The sequence below is a fragment of the Euprymna scolopes genome, chromosome 23, assembly GCF_053919585.1.
Source record: "Euprymna scolopes isolate OS-2025 chromosome 23, ASM5391958v1, whole genome shotgun sequence".
In the NCBI taxonomy this organism is placed as follows: Eukaryota; Metazoa; Mollusca; class Cephalopoda; order Sepiida; family Sepiolidae; genus Euprymna; species Euprymna scolopes.
The window spans coordinates 19,587,035-19,610,047 of NC_136504.1; the positions used below are offsets into that span (position 1 = coordinate 19,587,035).

Below are 23,013 nucleotides of genomic sequence, written 5' to 3' on the forward strand. Positions count from 1 at the left end.
AAGTTCTATGGTTTATCAGCATGATAAACCAGACACAATAAGACCACTTGGAAGACAACATTTGACATGTTATTGCTGAAATACAGCCTAATTTAATGCGTAGAATTTGTGAAAATTGGAGCTCCACATTATGCCATTTATGTTCGAGCCACAGATGCCATATGTCCAAAATTGAATTTTAATTATAAATGCCAAAACTTAATATTTAGAATAAACCACAGATTTTTATCATAAAAATATTTTTTGGGATTTATTTCAATTGAAAGTTTAAAGAAACCCTCTAACTGGAGAGATTAAAGAACTGGTTGAAAAAAAATTTTTTTTCAGAAAAGACATTTTGTATTTGTACAAGTCCAGAAATAAGAGAAAATATATAAAGGATATACACTTTTATATATTTTTCATATTGAATTTTTACACACACACACCCATTAATTTAATCCATTAAAAATGATTTTGTTTTTGATTTAATTTTTTTTTTTTTATTCATTCAGAAAAATATTTATATTTATTTATTTTTTCCAGATCCATTTAAAAAATATTTTGGTTCTAAAATAATTGAAAATTTTATTTAAAAATTTATTTTTTTCCTAGTCATTTGGAAATGCTAAAACCATACGAAATGACAACAGCAGTCGCTTTGGCAAATACATCCAGATTGCATTTGGTAGTCGGAATTACATCATTGGTGCCAATATGAAAACCTATTTATTAGAGAAGTCCAGGTAAGAGTAATTGGATTTATTGGTTACATTTGGAAATTTTAAGATCACATTTGAGTTGGGGTCAAATAGAAAAATGTGTGCAATTTTGATACATACGCACATAAAGTTATAAGCAGTACATAAGGCCCAAGCACAGCCGGGCTGAAGTGCTAGTATTTTAATAAATGAAATAATTTTTTTTTATTCTGAGAGTTTTGGTGTAAGACACCTTTTTCAATGTTTTTTTTAATTTTTTTAAACTAGCAGTTGTATTGTACCCACCACCCGGCATTGCCTGGACATAAAATATGCTTACATATGATATTTTAGTTTATGAAGATTTCGTATTCATCATTATCATAGAACCAATTCTCTATTGATTATTATATTGTACCTAATATATAGCAGTGATAAATAGTAGTGATTTCAAAAGTTAAAAAATATGACTTGATTGCCATCAGCTCGAATCGAAATGAAAACATTTAGCTTTCTAGTGATATTTGCTATCATCTAACCCAAGGATACATGCATGTCAAAATTTTACAAATTAACACACTTAAACTTACATATGTATATTTGGACATGTCAAGTTCCAATTTTTCAATTTTTACCTCTTAGCAGCTATTATTTTTGACTGAAAACCAAATCGATTTGTTCCACAAGTCTGAATCTCTAATATATCAAGTTTCAAGTCAGTAGACCAAAAATTGACAAGATTTTGACAGAGACTGTTCCACACACATGCACAATCAAGTTCACGTTTATAATATTTAGATTTATTATGAATACTGTCCAATTTGACATAATGGTGAATGTTGTATGTCTTGGCACTGCTGGGTTTTTTAGCTTGGCTCTAAAATTAACAGTATAGACCATTCTTGTAACGATCATTTACCTGTTGATTATCTCTTTGGTATCTTTATTGCTAATTGTCTGAGACTCTTCTACCAGGGGCATGTCGACGGAGCTGCCTAGGTACTTTTTCTAGACTAGAGTGCTCCTCTTTGGGGGCACTGGTTTTCCAATCTTACTTTCTTGACCCTTGTGTCACATCTTCTTGCAGTGGAAGGTGGTAGATATGTTTGCTAATGGACTAAGAGATTAGAGTTTGATCTTCATATCAAAGACTTAAAAATGGTTTTTGATGCCCTCTTGCTAACCACTCAACATTATAAGGTGAGGATCAAGGGTAAGTGGAGTAATCTTGGAAAAGGAATTGTCTTCCCTTACAACTCAATGTAATAGCCAATGAAGAGGAAGCCTTCAGGTCACACGCCAAAACCTCTTTATTTTTTTTATTATGAATAATTTGTGTGAAAATTAATTTTTTCTTACTTGTGTCATTCATGATCACAATTTCCCCTTTTTTTTATTTAGGGTTGTGTTCCAAGCTCACAATGAAAGAAATTATCACATCTTTTATCAACTTTGTGCATCTGCAAACAGCCCAGACTTAAAACCATTCAAACTCTGTAAGTTCAAGAATTCTTCTCTTCTATTCATTTAATTGATGAAAGTAGAAATGGATTTTTTTTTTTTTTTGTAGAAAAAATTGGACTTTCATAAAACTGACAGATTTTTGATTTGATGTATAACAAACGTTCTTGGAATCAAAAAAAAAAAAAAGAGACTGTTCTTCAAAAAATTTTCTTTATTTTAATTTATGTTTTTTATTTTTATTGATATAATTGAAATAACTAGACAACGCCACATTTTGTTATATGCATGGAGTATTTTTGCCACATCTGGGTTAGTGCATTTACCATCAATCTCTCACTCTTAGACAAAGTTAAAAAAATGAGTTTCAAATCTAGTAGGTTCTGCACTACCAGCCAAATTCCAACCTCTGTTCCATTGTCGCATCACTGTGCTTGTTTTACAAGAACTTTAATGGAATGTGTTCTGATGAACCCGTAGCATTTGTGTCCCCCTTGATGTACATATTCCCAACTAACTAAACCAGCAACAAAATCCCAGCTCTTCACTGTTGATGTTCATAAATGCCGAAAACCTTCTACTCTAATAGCTTCTTCCCTCAAACTGCTAGATTTTGGAATTCTCTCCCTGTTTTCTTGCTTCCGTGACTGTACTTGGTGCTACCAGATCAGGCTGTCCTTTGGCTTCCTGAGACGAAATGCACCTACATTGACGGTTTTTTTTTTCTGATCTTTTTTGTAAAACTTAATTTTGTTTTGCAAAACTAAAAACAAAAACAGTCCCTCTCCCACCCCTTTTTATTTTATCCCCCCCTACACTCCCAGACCCTGTCGGTGGAGTATCAGAATACACAGACTGCCCCCCTGCAGAGAGTAAAAGTCCCTCAATGGGGCCACCTGTTGGCCGTAGGTGGCGACCCGACCCGTAATGCCTTAGAACAGGATCCTGATGGTTGAGCACCTCATGACCTCGGAACCAAGTGCAACACTCCACCTTGGCCCTTACTTCGGCTAGACGGGCAACCTGTTAGTCATGACAGTCCCTAATAATAGTAAACCCCCAAAAGAGAAATACAAACACATTACACTTATAAAAAAAAACACACACACACACATACTATCATTAGAAGTCGATGGCAATGGCCAATCAGATGGTTAAAACTGATGCTATTGACAACTAACCCTTTTTATACCTTGCTGGGTCCTAGGAAATGAAAACAATTGTCATAAGTTGCTATACTCACTTTTTGAGTATATCATCATTGTATCCCTGAGATGCTTGGGCGAATGGGTTTCCCCACCAACCATCTCCCAATTTAGGGCTCCGAGGAGGGTGGGGAGCAAGGATGATGAAAAAAAACAAAAAATATTTTATGGCTTCCAAAAAAGTTAAGACCCCATCCAGAAAGTAGTCCGGAGTATATAATCTTGGAATTGCAAGATAATAAACAAATAACTAAAATGTCCCCATTCAAAATCGAAAGAATTATCAACAAAAATCTGAACACAAAACAAATTAAAAAATTAAAAAATGGAACTTTACTCATAGAAGTATCTACTAAAAGTAGTGCCGAAGAAATTCTAATATGGACAAAGCCTACACTCAGAAAACCCTCAACACCTCAAAGAGAGTCATCAGATGTCAAAAATTAAACACTTGTTTTCTAGAAGAAATAAAAACAAACCTAAAAAAACAAAGTTATAGATACTAAAAGAATTACAATAAAAAGAAACGAACAAACAATAAACACATACATATTCACTTTCAATACTCCCACCCACCAACTGAACTCAAGATTGGATATATTAACATTAAAGTAGAAACATATATCCCCAGACCACTTCGCTGCCTAAACTGCCAAAAATTTGGCCACTTCAAAGAATACTGCACCAGGAAAACAGTATGCCCAAAATGTAGCAGTAATGAACACCAGGAAACAGAATGCCAAGGAAATATAAAATGCCCAAACTGTGGTGAGAACCATCCAACATACTCATCGTTCTGCCAAAACTGGATCAAAGAAAAAAAAAATAAACAAACTAAAATATACCAAAAACATAAGTTTTACCGAAGCTAGAAAAATTATTGAAACAGTCACCACAACAGAACCAACTAGATCATATGCAGGTGCAACCAAAAATCAATTAAAAACAGTAGAAAACATTGAACTTAAGGAAATCTCTACCCTCATAAAATCACTTCAAGAACTAGTTGAGGCATTGAGGGCCACCTTATAGCAACTGCCGTTAACTCAAGCTGTACTTGAAAATAACTACCAAACAGTTGAAAATAAAATCCCACCAGATCCCCAAAATCAAACACAATCCTCACACACAAACTGAAAACATCCCAAAACCAAAAGAATAATTTCCTAGTACCCTCCGCAAAGAAAAATATCAAATCTCACACCAACCAAACAGAAAATAAATGAAAAACCCCAAAAAGACAGATTTCCCTCCACGTCAAAAACCAGAACTACAGATCAGAACAAATTTAAATCCTTGGAAATAATGGAAACAGACAACAGAGCCTCCGAACCCCCATAATCAAATAGTAGAAAACAACCACTGTTATTCTTAATAAAATAAAAGGAAATCAAAAACATAAAACTAAACTATGGTTAACAAAATAATCCAATGGAATTGCAGAGGTATAAAAGCCAACAAGAATGAATTACTTCTACTAATATCCAATCTCTGCCCTACTATAATATGCCTACAAGAGACTTTTTTAAAACCATCTGAAACTATCGATTTCCGTAACTTCACTGAATATAACAACACAACAAATAATCCAAATAGAGCTTCTGGAGGAACATTTATTCTCATCAACAAAAACACAGCACAAAGCTAAATAAATCTACAAACTAATTTACAGGCAATTGCCACTACAACCACCCTACATAGAACAGTCACAATCTGCTCCATCTATCTACCCCCAAATGACCCTATAGATGAAATAGAGATAGAAAAACTTATCAAACAACTTCCTTGCCCCTTCATATTATTAGGTGACTTTAACAGTCATAATGTTAGTTGGGGATGTTCAGACACAAACAGAAAAGGAATCATTATAGAAAATATTATCAACAGCAACAACCTATGCATATATAATAACAAAAAAAACAACCTTTATTCACTCTGCTACAAACGCATACTCAGCAATTGACCTCTCTGTAATTGATCCTAGTATCTTTATGGATTACAACTGGACAGTGAACAAGGACACTTGTGGGAGCAACCACTTCCCAATAATATTAGAACACTTTGGTCCTGAAACAAACTCAAAAATTCCTTGTTGGAACCTTAAAAAAGGTAACTGGAATCAATTCAAATCATTATGCGAACACAAACTCTTACCTGGAAAACATGTGAAAGACCCAATCACTCACTTTACAGATACCATCATCTCAGTAGCTGAGGAATGCATACCGAAAACAAAGGTATCAACCAAGTATAATCAGCCCTGATTTAATGATTGCAAAAAGGCTATCAGGCTACTACGTGCTGCATTAAGAAAATTCAACAACTGACCAACTACTCAGAATTTAAGCAACTTCAAAATATGCAGAGCTAAAGCACGGCGAACAATAAAAGAAACCAAATGTGAATCATGGAAAAACTTTGTGTCCAAAATCAAAGACAAAACCATATGGAAAATGATACGAAAAATATCAGGAAAAACAAGTTCCCCTCTCAACCATCTCTGTATAAACAATAAAAAAATAACCGAAAAAAAGGACATAGCCAACATGCTTGCAGACACTATTGCAAATAATTCATCATCCAAAAATTACAATAAAAAATTCCAGACTATTAAACATGAAGCAGAAAAAAACAACCTACACTTTAAAAGTAATAATGAAAAATCAGAAAAAAAACAACCTACACTTCAAAAGTAATAATGAAGAAGTTTATAATAAACTTTTTACCGTTCAAGAACTAAAGGATTCATTAAAAAAGCCAATAACACGACTGAAGGACCAGATGATAAAACATGAATTTCTGAACCAACTAACAGATCAACCATTAAAGTACTTACTTTCCATTCTTAATGACATCTGGATCAATGGCAACCTTCCAGCTATATGGAAATAAGCCACAGTCATTCCCATACCAAAACCAAGGAAGGATGCATCTGACCCCTCTAATTATCGCCCCATAGCTCTAACAAGCTGCGTGTGTGCAAGACGATGGAGAGAATGACAAACACCAGACTAATGTGGTTTCTTGAAACAAATAAAATATTAACCAACCTTCAATGCGGTTTCTGAAAACAACGGAGCACTACAGACCACTTGATATGACTGGAAACCTTTATCAGAAATGCATTTACACAAAAAAAGCATATGACTGCTATATTCTTTGATCTAGAAAAAGCTTACGATACCACATGTCGGTATGGTATCATGAAAGATCTCAAAGAAGTCAGACTGAAAAAAAGACTACCCATCTTCATCAACAACTTTATCAACAATAGATTATTTAATGTTCGTGTAGGAACATGCCTCTCTGATATAAATGGAAGAATACTACAGGGAAGTATTTTGTCTGTAACATTGTTTAATCTAAAGATTAACAATATCATTAAATGCATAAACCAAGGTGTGGATTGCTCACTATATGTAGATGATTTTTTAATTGCATATAGTTCAAGGCATATCCATATAATTGAGCGTCAACTCCAACTACGCATCGACAAATTAAAAGAATGGACACTCCTAATGAACTGCCCCCTTAAGTAAACACTTCATCAAATCTCCTCACTAACGTAATGTGCTTGTAATAACCCTTATCCCTGAGTGGCTTCCGGGCCTTGATAAGTGGTGATCACTGTGTAAAAAAAAAAAAAAAAAAAAGAAAACGGATTTAAGCTTTCCACTAATAAGACTAAATGTGTGCACTTTTGTCAGCTTAGAAAACTGCACCCAGATCCTCTCTTAAAACTAGATGATACCCAGATTCCTGTTGTCGACGAACATAAATTCTTAGGGTTAATATTAGACAAAAGACTCACATTCACCCCTCATATTAAACACTTAAAGAATAAATGCAACAAAACTCTCCAGCTAATGTGAGTCATTGCCCACACAGACTGGGGAGCGGACAGACAAACCCTACTGAAACTATATAGATCACTAGTATGTTCAAAACTAGATTATGGCAGCTTCATTTATGGTGCCACCAGAAAATCATATATAAAGATACTAGACACTGTTCAACATCAGGGCCTCAGGCTTGTACTGGGAGCCTTCTGAACTTCTCCCACCGATAGTTTCTATACAGAAGCCAACGAACCGCCATTATCAATTTGATGCAACAAATTAGCTTTACAGTACTTAACCAAAATTCTCTCTTGCCCAGACAATCCTGCCTACGATTGTATTGCAAACGCACTAGATTACAATCTCTACGATAGGAAAAAATCGCAACCATCAAATCCAGCCTTCAATCCCAACTACCAAAACCTTTTTGACCAAAAGGTAAAAGCTATAAAACCTTTTGGTCTTCGTATGAAACCATTAGTGGAAGATGCAGGTATCACAATCAGGAACATCCATGAGGTCAACCAACTAAACCTCCCACCCTGGCTACTAAAACAACCTGAAATTATCTTTGAACTAAACAAGCTTCCAAAAAATCAAACTCATCCACTGAACTATCAAGAAAAACTATTTAAACATTCAGGAAAAATACCCAAATCATCAGCATATCTATACAGATGGTTCTAAGGACGGCAACAGAACTGGATGCGGAATAATATCCAATAGCACTACCTTGCAGAAGTGACTACCAGACTATGCTTCAATTTTTAGTGCTGAAGCCACAGCTATAGACCTGGCACTAGACCTCATTACTGACCTCACCTACAACAAATTTATAATTTTTTCAGACTCCCTATCAGTACTCGAATCTCTAAAGAACCAAAATTTAAATAACCTGCTACTCATCAATCTATTACAAAAAATACACACTCTTTCACAAAATAAAAATATCAAATTCTGCTGGATACCCACTCATTTTGGAATGCAAGGCAATAAAAAAGCCGACAGAGCTGCAAAAAATGCACTAAATCTTGATGTAAGCGATTTAAAAATTCCACACTCAGACTATAAACAACTAATACATAGATTCAGTTTGAAGAAATGGCAAGAAAAATGGAATAATTGTCAAAACAACAAACTTTTCAAAATCAAACCCACAATAGAGAAATGTTTACCAAATTTCAGAAAATTGCCTAGAGAGGAAGTAGTTTTTTTCCGCATTCGCATAGGACATGCACACATATCCCACTCCTTTCTGCTAAAAAAGAAGACCCTCCAGAATGTGTGGCATGCCAATAACCCTTTACTGTAAAACACTTTCTTTTGGATTGTGGCGACCTCGAGCATATCTGGCAGAACTATTAAGTTAACAATTTGAAAGAACTATTTAAAAAAGTCAACCCTAACAAAATACTAACATTCCTAAAAAAAAGCTGATTTATACAAAAGAATATAATTTTACCCGATCCAACTTCACCCCCACAAAAAAAAACAAAAAAACACCTAATGACCCAAAAAGACTGACTAAATAAGTTAAAATATCTAAAAGAAAAAAAAAAAAATGTGACGGACCTCTGCATTAAATCCCCCCCCCCCAAAAAAAAGGTTGATATGCCGTAAAACCAAACCCAACCTAACCTAACCTAACCTAACTGTGACTGTACTGGCCTGTAGAAGTTTAAATGTACCTTCAACAAACTTCTCATTGCTCAACTCCTCACATTCCCTTCTTTGATATGATCGCAAATAATAGCCACCTATGTCCAAGTGACCAGATGCCTTGTTTGAGGTGAAAAAGAGTTTAAAAAGTAAATAAAAAAAATAACAGTAAATTGCATCTTCAGATAAGACATCTAATCATTAATTGACCTTTTAAAAATAGACCTCTAATCACTAATTGCTTTGTTTTATTGATTACAAATATTTTGATTTTATTTTTTAAATATGTTGTTGATAAATTTTATAAAAGCAGTTAAAATTTATTTTTTTCTCTTCATTTTTTTCATTTAGTTAAATTTCACAAAGAAAATGATGGATTAGTCCATCTTACATTCATCAACAGCGCCATGTTACAGATTTTCCATTTTTAATCTAATGTAATGTTTACATCTAATAATGAATTGAAATGAATTTCGAATCCATTCATACATCAAAACTTGAATTTAGATTCTGTATTTATTTGTCATGAAATCTTTATGTCAAATGGAGTTACGGCCCTTTGCTATCTTTGTGAGCTTTTATAATGTTTGTGGAAATTTTCAAATTTCTTTATCATAAAGAATTCAAAATCTTAAACACATTTTCTGGCTTTTCAACACTTTAGATGCATTCACAAATCTTTATTCATATGAAATCATGTATAAACTTATATATTTGTATGTATAGAATTAACTACGAAACTAAATTATGAATTCTAAAACCTAGCTGAGTAAGAGGTCTAAATGCGAGTTATATTTAGTTTTAGTTTTATACTAAGGGGGTAAAAAGGGGGGTGGAATCCCTTAATGAGAATTCAGATCTTTCCAATTTTTGTAAAATTTTAAAGTGTTATCAATAAATATTACTCCAAATCTCTTTGGAGATTATTGAAATCAATTTTTAGAGAACAAAATAATATTCACATATTCTAGATTTTAATTGAATTTCGATTATAGTCATCAAACGTTAAAGAAAGAAAAGTTCCTAAATTTCTTCCTTAGCTTCCTTAAACTTAAACCTCAAATTTTATTCTGATGATCTGGTAGCTCAGGCCATTTGAAGATATTGGCATCCTCAATAAAAATACACAAACATTGATGTTATTGTTTTTTTTTTTTTACCCCTTTCTTTTTGCAAAACTCAATCATCTTCTACAAAGTCAAAAACAAAAATAATTTTCCTCTACAAAAAACAAACAAACAAAAAAACAAACAAACAAACCAAACACCATGGATAAATATTTGGAGATATGAAAAAACCTTCTCATGCAAAATTCATGGATTCAGCATTAAATAACCCAAAAATGGTTGATATGCCATAAAACAAGACCAACCCTTGAATTTTATACATTTTCTACAATCAAAATTATATTACATATTTTGATCCAAATAAGACTAAGGATTCTAAAGTAAGGGTTTGCACCATATCTTGATTTTAATCCTTGCAAGGTGACAAAAAAGTGTTGCAAGACTATTCTTGTTGAAAGAATAAATTTTATCCATTCTGGGATGTGTTTTTTTTTTTTTTTTTTAGTTTTTATTTAAGAAGCTACATTAGTCTGTCAATCTATCATGTTTTTTTTAAAATTATTTTTTAATACTCTTGTTCATCTCCAAACAAAGCATATTGCCACTTGAGACATTGCAAGTCTCTCTTTGCTTTATCATTATTTTCATGGCAAATGCTTGTCTGAGCTCCAATCTGTGGTCTCCTCTTGCCTGACTTTCATGAAAAACACTCGTCTAGCTGAAACTACTATCAATAATTTCACCCACTCTTTATCTGTATTTTATCTATATAAACCTAGACATAGATTCCATGAACAACTGCACGCTCGTGGAACTCTATTCCATTACCCTGTTTTTAAACTGACTACAATATGGTCGTCTTCAAGTCCAATGTAAACAAATTCTTGATGACCCACCCCCTTAAGTAATCCAATTTACCAAATTTCCACTACTAACAATGATTATGACAGTTTCCCATTGTCTAATGTTCACTCATTAATCCTTATCCTTAACTGGCCTCTGAACCTTGATAAGTGGTGACTTAAAAAAAAAAAAATGGTGGCTTTGTAAAGTTTTAGGATACTCTCTTGGGTAAGAAATTTTCTAGAACGATAGAGGGAACCCATCTTCCTTGCAGCAGTCTTGGCAATGTCCTCAATGTATTTGTTCCAACTCATGTTGCCTGTGAATGTTAAACCAAGAAGTTTGAAAGATGAGATCTTAGGTAAGCTGTTATTAGTCATTGCAATCAATGGTTTAAAATAGTATTTTCATTGTGAAATGTGCGAATTGAATGGATGATAAAAATATGTATTCTTGTTTTGTTTTTTCTTGAAATTGTCTTCACAGTTTTGCTTTATATTTGTGCCATTTTAACCGTTAAATTGTGTCTTTCCTGCAGCTAAACAAGATGAGTTCTTCTACACACAACAAGGTGAAAGTCCTTATATCCAAGACGTTAATGATGCTGATGTCTTCATAAAGACGAGGAGTGCTTTCACAGAACTTGGTGAGTATTAATATATTTAATACATAAAAAATTTCCATCAACTTTTGAATGTATCTTTTAGAGGTATATCCAGAGTTTCTTTGTTTAAGAAAAGGCCTACATTTGAGAATTGTGAAAATACGAAACAGCTATTCTGAGGTGTATTAGTTTTAGCATGTATAAAATATAAATATTTGTATAAAATAATAAAATAAAATTTGCATAATATGCACTTGAAAGCCAAATAACAACACAATATTAGGAAAATAAACAAATATTTTACTTGTTTGAAATTTATAATTTATATATTTTTGAGCCAAACTCCATCCTTCATATGTTTTCTTTTTTTTTTATCTCTTCTTTCTTGACACATTGTAAAGTTGGAGAAAGAAAAGTCTGTAAAGATCTGTGCGTTGTCTCTCAGCGGTTGTATTTTGAAATGTTGGAACTGCGTTGTGATTTGGCTTTCAATCGCACTTAATACAAATTTTATTTTATTCAAGTTAAATCAACGTTTCTATACACACTTGACATAAATATTTTTCTAACCTATCAGAAAGTAACTTAGCAGTTGTAAAAATACAATAAATAATGAAAAGGCTGTGTTTGAAGGCTATGGCAATGCAATGTATAGAAACAATCTATGTAAATAAAATAAATAACGTTGAGAATATTGAATGAATTTTCAATTACACACATTTATTTCCAAACAGTGTGTCACACAAGATGGTAGATATGTGAATTTCCCAAAAATTTTGAGAATATATTTCTTTGTCAGTGGAGGACAGGGAGCGTAAACAACTCTCAAACATGTTTCCTCTCTTCCCCTGACGAAGAGATATATTCTCAAAATTTTTGGGAAATTCACACATCTACTATCTTGTGTCACATCATGTTCAGAAATATGTGTAATTGAAAATTCATTCAATATTCTCAGTTATTTATTTTACTATATAGATCGTTTCCATACACTGCATTAACATAGCCTTCAAACATTTTGCACATTTCTTGAAGCAAACTACAAAATCATACTCACAATAAATAATAATTTAAAAAAAATATAATGAATGCGATTACAGCACTAAATATTAAATGGCATTTTTGTGGTACAAGGGAGAGTTTATTGCTTTAAAAATAATTGTCATAAAAATATCGTTTAAAAAGTTCCTGAATATGGATGGCTACCAAAACGTAATTCATTATTTCCTGGATAACATTCTGCTTAAAAAAAAGCATCAAAATTTACAATATTTTTAGGAGTAGGGTATTTATATTATTTCAGGTTTTGTATGCTTTTCCTAATTCTTGTGCCATTAAAAAAAAAAGCAATTACCATTTTTTTTAAAACTTTTTATTTGTACTATTTCTTTTTTGCCATTTTTTTTTTTTTTTTTTTTACCATTTTCTTTTTTTACTCTTTCAGAGAATTTTGAACTAAAACCTTCATTTCAATTGCTAGCGATAAATTGCTTTTATTCTACATTTTCTGTCCATTAGATATGTTTTTTAAATCCCAACAGCAGGGATTGAACTTTTACTTGATCTTAAAAAAGCATGGAATGCAAAAAACAAACGATTTATCTCAGTTGATTAAACAAAGAATTCAGTTTGGAACAAGGTTGCAAAGTTAGACGTTTTGGAAGAGTTGGAGCCTGACTTGTAAGAATGTTAGGGTTCAATTTTTAATTTCCGATGAATCAAGACAGACTGAATATTGGAAAACTTTAAAATAAGATGGCAGAGGTGGATATTTTGGAATCTTATACTTTCCAACTTCACAACCCTTGTTTGAAATTATCAAAAGATTATAAACTACAATAAAAGGCAGCTGAAGAAATCTGAAGAGTTCATCCCCCCTCGCCAATCTTTCATGAGAAACACCCGTCTGGCTGAAACTACTGTCAATAATTTTCCCCGCTCTTTATCTGTGCCTAAATCCAAACGTAGATTCAATGAGCTGAGCTTCTTTCTCAAAAGTGCACAACTGTGGAACTCTCTTCCGTTTGCCTGTTTCCCACCTGACTACAACTTTGATGTCTTCAAGTCCAACATAAACAAATTCCTGACAAACCACCCTCTTAAGTAAGAAACTCTATCAAATCTCCAATACTGATGATTACTACAATACTATCTCATTGATCACTGTACACGCAATAACACTTATCCCTGAGTGGCCTACGGGCCTTGATAAGTGGTCACCTCCATGTAAAAAAAAAAAAAAAAAAAAAAAGAATGAACTCTAAAAATGATTATTGTAAATGAGTAAATAAATCTGAAATATCGAAATCTGTCCATGATTTCGTTTTTATTAAAAAAAAACACAAAAACAGACTTTCTGACTAATATGTAAAAACATGTACTCTCTTTTATTAGGTGAGAGAAATGAAGATATTAATAGTAAAAATGCAAAAAATGTAAATAACACGACTTGTATTAATATTTGAAGGAGTCTGGAGAGTACAATGAACAAACCCTAAAAATGACTTCATGAATAAAATGATGATTAAAATTTCGATGAATAAAATAAATTCAAAATCTATAAATATTGAAATCCATCCATAATTTTTTTTATTTAAATATTAAAAAAAAAAATTGTTGACTAACATGTAAAAACATCTAACCTCTTTTATGAGATGAGAAGAATGGTGATATAAGAGTTTGATTGTAAAAAAAAAAAATTGTAAATAATGCAATTTGTATTAATAATTTCCTTTTTCTCTTTCTTTCCACCAGGTATGACTGAAGAAGATCAGATGAAGATGTTTGGTGTTGTCAGCGCCATTCTTCATCTCGGAAATATTATTTTTGAACCCGGTGAAGATGAAACGACATGTGATGTATCAAAGGTTAGCATATTTTTCTTGATTGTCTCCCTTGTTTATGTTTTGAATAGAGATTTGAACACATATCTAACAACAAAGGACTCAAAATTGAAATACTACTGCTACTACAAGTAATGAACTGGTATGTGTTACAGCTATCTATCGCAATATATATATATATATATATATATATATATATATATATATTGCTTCATTTTACTTCAGTCAAAGTTCTTAGAAATCAAATTCTTGAGGCTAACACTTGATCTCTATATGAGATACATAGATATTCGAATATTTCAGTAAATTTCTCCTTTACATCTCAAACACTGATTTAGTAAAGAAGTTGGGAACAAACACTGACTTAACAAACAAGTTCAAGATATAATTTTCCTCTTCCCAGTTGACCATTTAAAAATGTTATAGTATATCTTTCTTGTGGTCTCTTGATCTTATCAGATTCCATAACAAGAATTCATCTAGTCTGATGGGATATCTGGATTGTTCAAATTTCTGGAATTTGTGTTTTTCCTTTCTTGAAGGAACCAAGTTTCTTTCATCTACTTAGGTGTGACTGTCTCTAATATTCTGATGATTTGTGTGATAACAGTATCAGTTATATGTGCACAATGAAGTGTATGTATATATATATATATATATATATATATATATATATATATATAGTCTGACTGCACTGAAGAACTGTGAATTAGTCTATCTGTTGATTACTATTTATATATATAATTGTTGTTCCAAAATTAAAAACTCCTATTTTGTAACTAAAAGTAACGTATTGAAGAGCTACGAAGACAGGAGTGATACCATTAAAATGAGTGACCTTTTCTGCTCCAGAATTTATTTTTCGACATAGTCACCAGCATTCTTAATGCACTTTTGCCAGTGATGAACAATGCATTGGTTGCAAAAGTCTGAATCATGCTTTGCCACTCACATCTCTATTGCCATTCTGAAATCTACAAACCTATCTCCTTACTGTGCTGACATCAACTACATCAGCTTTATAAACATTCAACAGCATTGGTGAAAGTTGATCAATCCACTTTGTTCTGCATGGAGGAATTCAATGGCACATCTCTGCTTCAGGTGTATGTCCACAACAGGTTGCTTTCTTAGTGTCTGACACCATCAATATCTGCAACACAGAAATAAAACTTTTAAGTCATGAATGCATAAGTTCAGTCATCATAAAAATGCAATTTGCAATCCTCTTTTTTCTATTCAACAAGAATAAAATATAGGAAGCATTACTGTTGGAATGCCATTGTGTGTGTGTGTGTGTGTGTGTGTATATATATATATATATATATAAAATGGGTTAATAAATTCCAACGAAAGAAAGATGTATATTTAAATAAGGGAGTAGTCACCAACAATGTGTATTTTTTAACATTATTTTATTATTCCATGTCTTGGTTTTTCATTGAGAATTATGTTTCGATCATTGTAATAATGTTTTTAAATCACTGAAATCGTTTACGCGCGTTTCAGACGGTCTGTGATGCATCCTCGGCAGTGATTCAGTGATTTAAAAACATTATTACAATGATCCAAACATAATTCTCAATGAAAAACCAAGACATGGAATAATAAAATAATGTTAAAAAATACACATTGTTGGTGACTACTCCTTTATTTATATATATATATATATATATATATATATATATAATCTAAAGAAGTTTTGAGGGAAAAAAAATGTAAAAATAAAAATAAAGAATGCAGTTTAAATTCCCATAAAAAAATGAATTTAACCTATTGCATACTTAGCACTTACATAATCTGACTTCTAAAATATCTACTACTACTAAAGAGAATTCAACTATATATGGATGAAAAAAAAAAGGCCTTAACTAAAATTGTTAAATAGAAATAGACTTAGCACTTGCATAAGCCGACTTCTAAAAAGTCTACAATTATAAAAGAATTCATATGTGTGTATGTATGTTTATATATATGTGTGTGTGTGTGTGTGTGTATATATATATATATATATATAGAGAGAGAGAGAGAGAGACTTCCTCCAGTCTTGACAAACTATAGATACACACTGTAGGGCTTTGCACGTGAATCTTTTGTGGCAAGAGTTGCACAATCTCCAATCACACCTCTCATGAGTCGACATTGTGGAATAGCAGTGGCAAGTGGAGGTTCAGGACGACTGGAAACAAATGCTGAGATAAGCGGAATGCACATGCAACGCCTAGAATTCCCAAATGGTCACCCATCTGGTACTAGCCAGGCTCAACATTGCTTAACTTCAGTGATTTGCCGAGAACCGGTGTGTCAACACGATTATGCCATAAAATATATTTGTGTGTATGTATATACACACAGACCCGTGCCCGGGGTGAAAAATCACCAGGTTGGTGTCTGACGTGCAATAATTCACTTCATGGACAGGTAGGAGCTCTTCAGTTCTGATTGCCAGTCTACCTAGGAGATGAAAAACTTTGACAATACAACCCTGCGTGTAGTTTTTCGTTGATTCTGTGACATATTTTGCATTAATTAATGTCATCACTTGTATTGATAAATGTGAATTACACAAGTCATTATAACTTTATACATTATAACTTTAAACAACTCATTTGTTCACTTTGTTTTCTGAAAAAATTCGTAGGCAAACCAATGTTTCAATTGAAGATATGTTATCAAACCAATTTTTATTAAACATGAATAGGAACTGTGCCTGCAAAAATAATGTGCCTGTAAAATGTTTCTTTTTGTGTTTTCTTTTTCTGTTTAAAAATATTTCCTTCTCTTTTCTGCAGAAAAATTCCCATTTTGATATAGTGTGTGACCTGCTATCGTTAAACAAAGAGGAAATGCAATTGTGGTTGTGCAACAGACAGATTACCTCCGCTTCTGAACGCATCATCAAACCTTTAACAGCTAAAGAGGTAAATTTGTTTTTGCTCGGTTTGTTTTCTTAAATTGAGCGAGGGGGAGAATAAGAAAACTTAAAATTAAATGCAAACGATATCACTCCAACAAATCTTTCCTGTTTCCTTATACAGTCATAGCTTATATAGTCATAGCTTAGTCATAGCTCATATAGTCATAGCTTAGTCATAGCTCATATAGTCATAGCTTAGTCATAGCTCATATAGTCATAGCTTATAATAGTCATAGCTGCCCACACGCATATGCATATCTCATCAGATCAGAAACATCGATATGTGGCTATGAAATCCTCCCTCAATCCAACCTAGTTTCCTGACCTTGCACTCTCTGACTTTATTTCTTCCCAGCCATCAAGTTATTTTGGAAAGGAAACCATTTCCCAGATGATGTAGTCTTCATTTCTAAAGTCACATCATGATTGGAGGACCAATCTAGGGTGTTCTACAAAAATTACTTGACTAAAAGATGCCACATCAATGATAGAATATTTCTAGCCAATATTTCTATATGAATTCATGATGCCAGCATTTTCAAGATCATAAGATGGGTCATCATTACTATACATTTCTTTCATTTCATCAAAAATCTCTTGTGGTGTGCATCTTTCAAATACAAAAACTGGATTAGTATATGGCACTTAACCGGTTCCATTACACACCTGATACAGTTCAAACACCTATAAATCAGAAACCACAATTAGTTCAGGTCTGTAATTTACCATATAACCCATAGAGATATAAATCATTGCACATGCAAAATTTTACCTAGATCGGACAGCTGGAAGTGAGTCAGGTGCATTACTTATTGAGCACACCTTGTATGTGTATATATAAATATATATAAAAATAGTGAAATCAAAGGAGATGCGATGTTTACCTGATATAAGCAATGATAAACTTTGATCTCATATCTTAACTGTAAATGGAAATTTACAATCAACTTTATTGTTCGACTGAATACTCCAAATTGTAAATTTCAATTTACAGTTTTAATCTCTTTTTTCTTATGAATATATATATATATTTAGGCAGCATTTTTTTTATGCACATTTTGTTGAACTGCAGGAATGATTCCTGTTTGTTTCTCATGAGATCCATTTATTTCATTTGGCAGGCCAATATTCAAACATTCTGTTAGAGTGTAAAAAGAAATTCGCAATAGTCACAAATGTTTTCAACTCCCATGAGTCGTCTTCAGGCGTGTTATGAATTAAAAAAATGCGTTTAATGAATTTTTTGGAAACGTTGATTAAAATTGTTTAAAAACACTTAATATTGAGCCTGGTTGGTTTGTTTATGCAAATTAGTAGGGCTTCTATGGCGGTATTTTTTTATTAATATATTTTTGAATTCATTTTTGGGGGTGTTGTGTGCTACTAGATGTTGGTAAATGGAGCTGTTAGGGGAAGACAGGTGACATGTAAACTAGCAAGAAATATTAGTCCTAGTTATGCCGATATATGAATTGGTTTGGGGGGCATATTTTCCTTTAGGACATTTGAAAACATACACAGCATTACTAGTTTTTAGCAAATTGTCTTTGGGTGTTGGATTGTTTCAACAGGCTCCATTACATACCTGATACAGAAAAAAGTGAGCGACGGTTTCACTTGGAGGTGTAAAGTTGCCAATATAGGCAATGGACTTCACAGTGTCATGGGACTTTTCTTCCAAGTCCTGTCTTGGAATTGGACAAATGATCAAAATAATATTCATGTGGTCCTATGACATGGCAACTGTACAAAATTTAAAGAAAGAGTGTGATATCTGGTTGGAACACACTGTGACTGATTGGAAGAATTTCCTATGAGATATTTGGCAGGAATATTTTCTTAGGAATCCTGGACAGATTAGAGGCCCAAAGCACAATGTGTAATTTGACGAATATCTGGGTCTTTGGAGGATATGTATCCGGCTGTTGGAAAACAAAGTAGGAACAGAATAGTTCTAAGACCGAACAGTGAACCACAGTATTCATTTCATAGACTACAACAAATCATGTAGTAGGAGGCAATGCAACGCAACAAGAAGAATGTGGAACCAACAGGGAGCTACTAGATAATTACCTATTAGAATTAATGTTGTGACAAAAATTTAGAAAAAAAATCTATTCATCTACATAATAAATCATATAGCGAAAACCTACCCGGTTGAGCAGTTTCCTTCTTTTCCCTCTAACCCTTCTCATACCTCTTTGCTGTTGACCGAAAATATTTCCAATAGTCTACCTTTAATCTTAACAGAGAAAAACAAAGGAACAGAAAAAAAATGTACATTTTTTTTTTATATAAAAATTTTTTTTTGCCCCACCCCCAATAAAAATCTAAAAAAAAACTAAAATCCTTAAAATACTGACATTTTTACAAAAAAGTACAAAACATTTCTAACAACCCCTCGCCAATCTTTCACGAAAAACACCCGTCTAGCTGAATCCACTGTGAAAATTTTCCCCCACTCTATATCTGTGCCTAAATCAAAACGCGGATTCCATGAACAAAGCTTCTTTCTTAGAACTGCACGCCTGTGGAACTCTGTTCCGTCTGCCTGCTTCCCTCCGGACTACAACTTGGATGTCTTCAAGTCTAATGTTAACAAATTCCTAATGAACCGCCCCCTTAAGTAAACACTTCATCAAATCTCCACACTAACGTAATGTACTTGCAATAACCCTTATCCCTGAGTGGCTTCCGGGCCTTGATAAGTGGTGATCACTGTGTAAAAAACAAAAAAAAAACAAACAAAAAAAAAACAAAAAGACGTTTTTAAAAACTTTTCTAACAAAAAATATATTCTTGAAACTTACTGTAGTTTTATTTTTATTTATTGTATTTTCATTTTTCCTTATTTAAATTATATGATAAATGTTTTCTATCATGTTTGTTTTCATGTTGCTTTTTTTAGCGTTTTAACAATTGATCAGTGCTTGGCATACTCCAGTGGTTTACATAAACTGCATGGATATGACAAGGCAAATCATGGTAAAATAGGTCGTTCACTACATAAGTACCTATTTTTCTTTATTGAATGTTTGTTGTGTTTATTTTTTTCTTAGGCCGGTTATGGTAGAGATGCTTTGGCAAAACATATTTACGCGCGGGTCTTTGACTGGATTGTAGCCAAAATCAACAGGAATCTGTTGACACATGAGGACACACAAAATTTCATTGGAGTCCTCGATATTTATGGGTAAGTTTATATATTTTAATTTTTTTTTTTTTTTTTTACATCTTTTGTTAATGTTTTTAGAAAGCTATTTTATTAATCTTTAAAGTTTTACAAAAAAAGTTCACAAATTTTCTTTATAAAATAAAATATAACACAAGTTCAAAAATTGGATGGGGTGGGATAGGGGTCAGCTAGGAGATGCAGTCTGACTAAAAATCCAAATCCCATTGTTGGATTCTGATGTAAATTTTGCAATCCTGATATGGAAATTGATTGGGGATACAAAATACACAATGCAGATAAAAATACAACAGACATTGAACTCATTTTGAATATCACATCATCTAAAATACATTTTATGTGCAAGTGATAAGAGATGAAAATAACAATTTACAAAAACAATTTCTGTTGTGGACTTCTTTGAAGAACCAAATGGTGAAAACTCACAACAGCTATTGATAAATGATGAGATTTCAAATTGTTGCTGATCAAGTTATGATGCACAACAGGACATGAAAGAACATTATCATTCACTAATAATAATAATAATTCTTATAAACTATTGCAGTTTCATCAACCATTATCAACACATGGTTTAGAAATTCAAGTTTTTTTTTTTTTTTTGCTAATGCCAGTTTATGATTCATGTGCACCAAATGAACCTTAGAAAATGAGTAAAATTGTTTCTTCTTTTCAAAGAAACAAAAAGGTTCAACAGCCATTTTGAGGTTGAAATTAAAGTAACGTTATGTTACTCTAATTGCAACTTGAAAATACATGTTGCTATTATAATAAATCAGTTTTATACACTGCCGTGGTAAATTTGAATTAAAAAACACACCATGACTTTTAAAGATGAGGAAAGAAATCAGTTACCCAAGAAAAGTAAAGTTAAAAGTGACCGTAGGATGGAATACATTTCACTTAATGTTTCTTCAGCACATCAGAATTATGTAGACTCATTTTCAGAAGAAACATTGAAAAAGATTACTTAAAAGAAATCTCTGGTGACAATTACAGCTTGCTTGTCAGCAGATTTCCCATCACATTAATGAGCAAAAGCAAAAGAGGGCATAGAAAATACAGATATTTTTGTTTAACGCATTAACCTGTATTAGACCATCATAATTTACAAAATTGTCAGTGAAATTAACCTATATTAGACCATCATAATTTACAAAATTGTCAGTGAAATTAACCTATATTAGACCATCATAATTTACAAAATTGTCAGTGAAATTAACCTGTATTAGACCATCATAATTTACAAAATTGTCTGTGAAATTAACTGTTTTAGGTTTAAGATTTTAGCTTTAATGAAATCTCATTGTGGAATAACCTTAAACTTTCTTTGACACTACAAGTGGCATCTTATAAATGAAGGAGAATGTATTGACAACCTCCTCATGTTAAGAACAGCTTAATGAGGGAAGAAATCAGGTCTTGTTTATTTTATTTCTCTTTCTTTCAAATTCACCTTTATCACATGTTTTCCTTGGCCTTCTCCTACCAACTTACATTGTCAGCACAACTGTTGTACATCTATTAACACAAAAAATCTCGTCCATTCTGTCATGTGACCCAACTAACAAAGTTTCCTGCTCTGCATGCATCTCCCCATCTGTCTAGATTTAATTTTTTGAGGTCATCAGATCTAAGACTACCTATGACTCTAATTACATGACCATTGTATCATTTTCATATTATTTCTCCTCATGCAATGCATATCCTCGACCCTCATTGACCAGATTTCACTTCCACACATCATCACACTGCTTTGAAATAGTTATTGTGCTTTAGCATTAAATGAACCAAATGGATTGATATGCCATGAAATGGATAAAATAAGCTAATTAATAACCAGAAAAAAAAATACTCTACATGTAATACAAGTAACTCATAATTTTCAAAATTATAGTTATCACCTAGATGGTGGAAAGAGTGGATGTTGTTCTACACAATTTACTTCAATTATATTTATTGATGTAGATCATCTGTTAATTAGCTAACTACCATATGCCATTCTAAGCATGAAAATGCATCTTTCATTTTAATGTCAACGAAACTTGTTTGGAAGTCTTATGTTTATAATAATATATCAGTTGTTGCTGTCTACATCAAAGATTGGAGAAATCTTAGCTGGAATTGACAATTTTTGTAGGTGTCTGCAGTTGGATTAGATAAGATGATTGATTATCTTGTGGTAATGATAAAACTAGTAATTTAACATAAACAAGTAATTTCATTATTAAAATGGTGAAACACTTATACATTTCTATTGCAAATCCAAATTTTATAAAGCCATGCCCTTTGTTGTATATTATGGATAAACAATGGAATCTGGTATTTAATATATTTATATACGGTCTCTTTTCAGATTTGAAACTTTTAGAATAAACAGTTTTGAGCAGTTTTGCATAAATTATGCAAATGAAAGGCTTCAGTTACAGTTCAACACGGTAAATAAGTTTATATATATATAACTTTGTAAACGAAATAAGAAAATGTTTTTGTTTGAAATATCAGTTCTCGAAGATAATTCTTGGCCTGGAGACGTAATCCCCCAACGCGGGTGATTACAGAAACATGTATGCACATATGTAGCCATCAATGTTTGTATAAATAAATTTCATATATATATATATATATATATATATATATATATAATTTTTTTTATTGAAATGTATCTATTGTTGTATCTATAAATGATGATTTGCTAAGAA

The 23,013-nt window shown here is 32.4% G+C and overlaps 1 protein-coding gene across 1 annotated transcript in view; it reads left to right on the forward strand.

Moving 5' to 3' along the window:
• Nucleotides 1–23,013, forward strand: part of LOC145245793 (unconventional myosin-Va-like) — a 577,542-nt gene that overhangs the window by 272,065 nt on the left and 282,464 nt on the right. Inside the window, 7 exon segments of the mRNA XM_080107437.1 lie at nt 595–725; nt 2,082–2,176; nt 11,293–11,400; nt 14,113–14,225; nt 16,994–17,122; nt 20,178–20,311; nt 22,668–22,749. Of these exon segments, the coding sequence (XP_079963563.1) occupies nt 595–725; nt 2,082–2,176; nt 11,293–11,400; nt 14,113–14,225; nt 16,994–17,122; nt 20,178–20,311; nt 22,668–22,749 (792 nt within the window).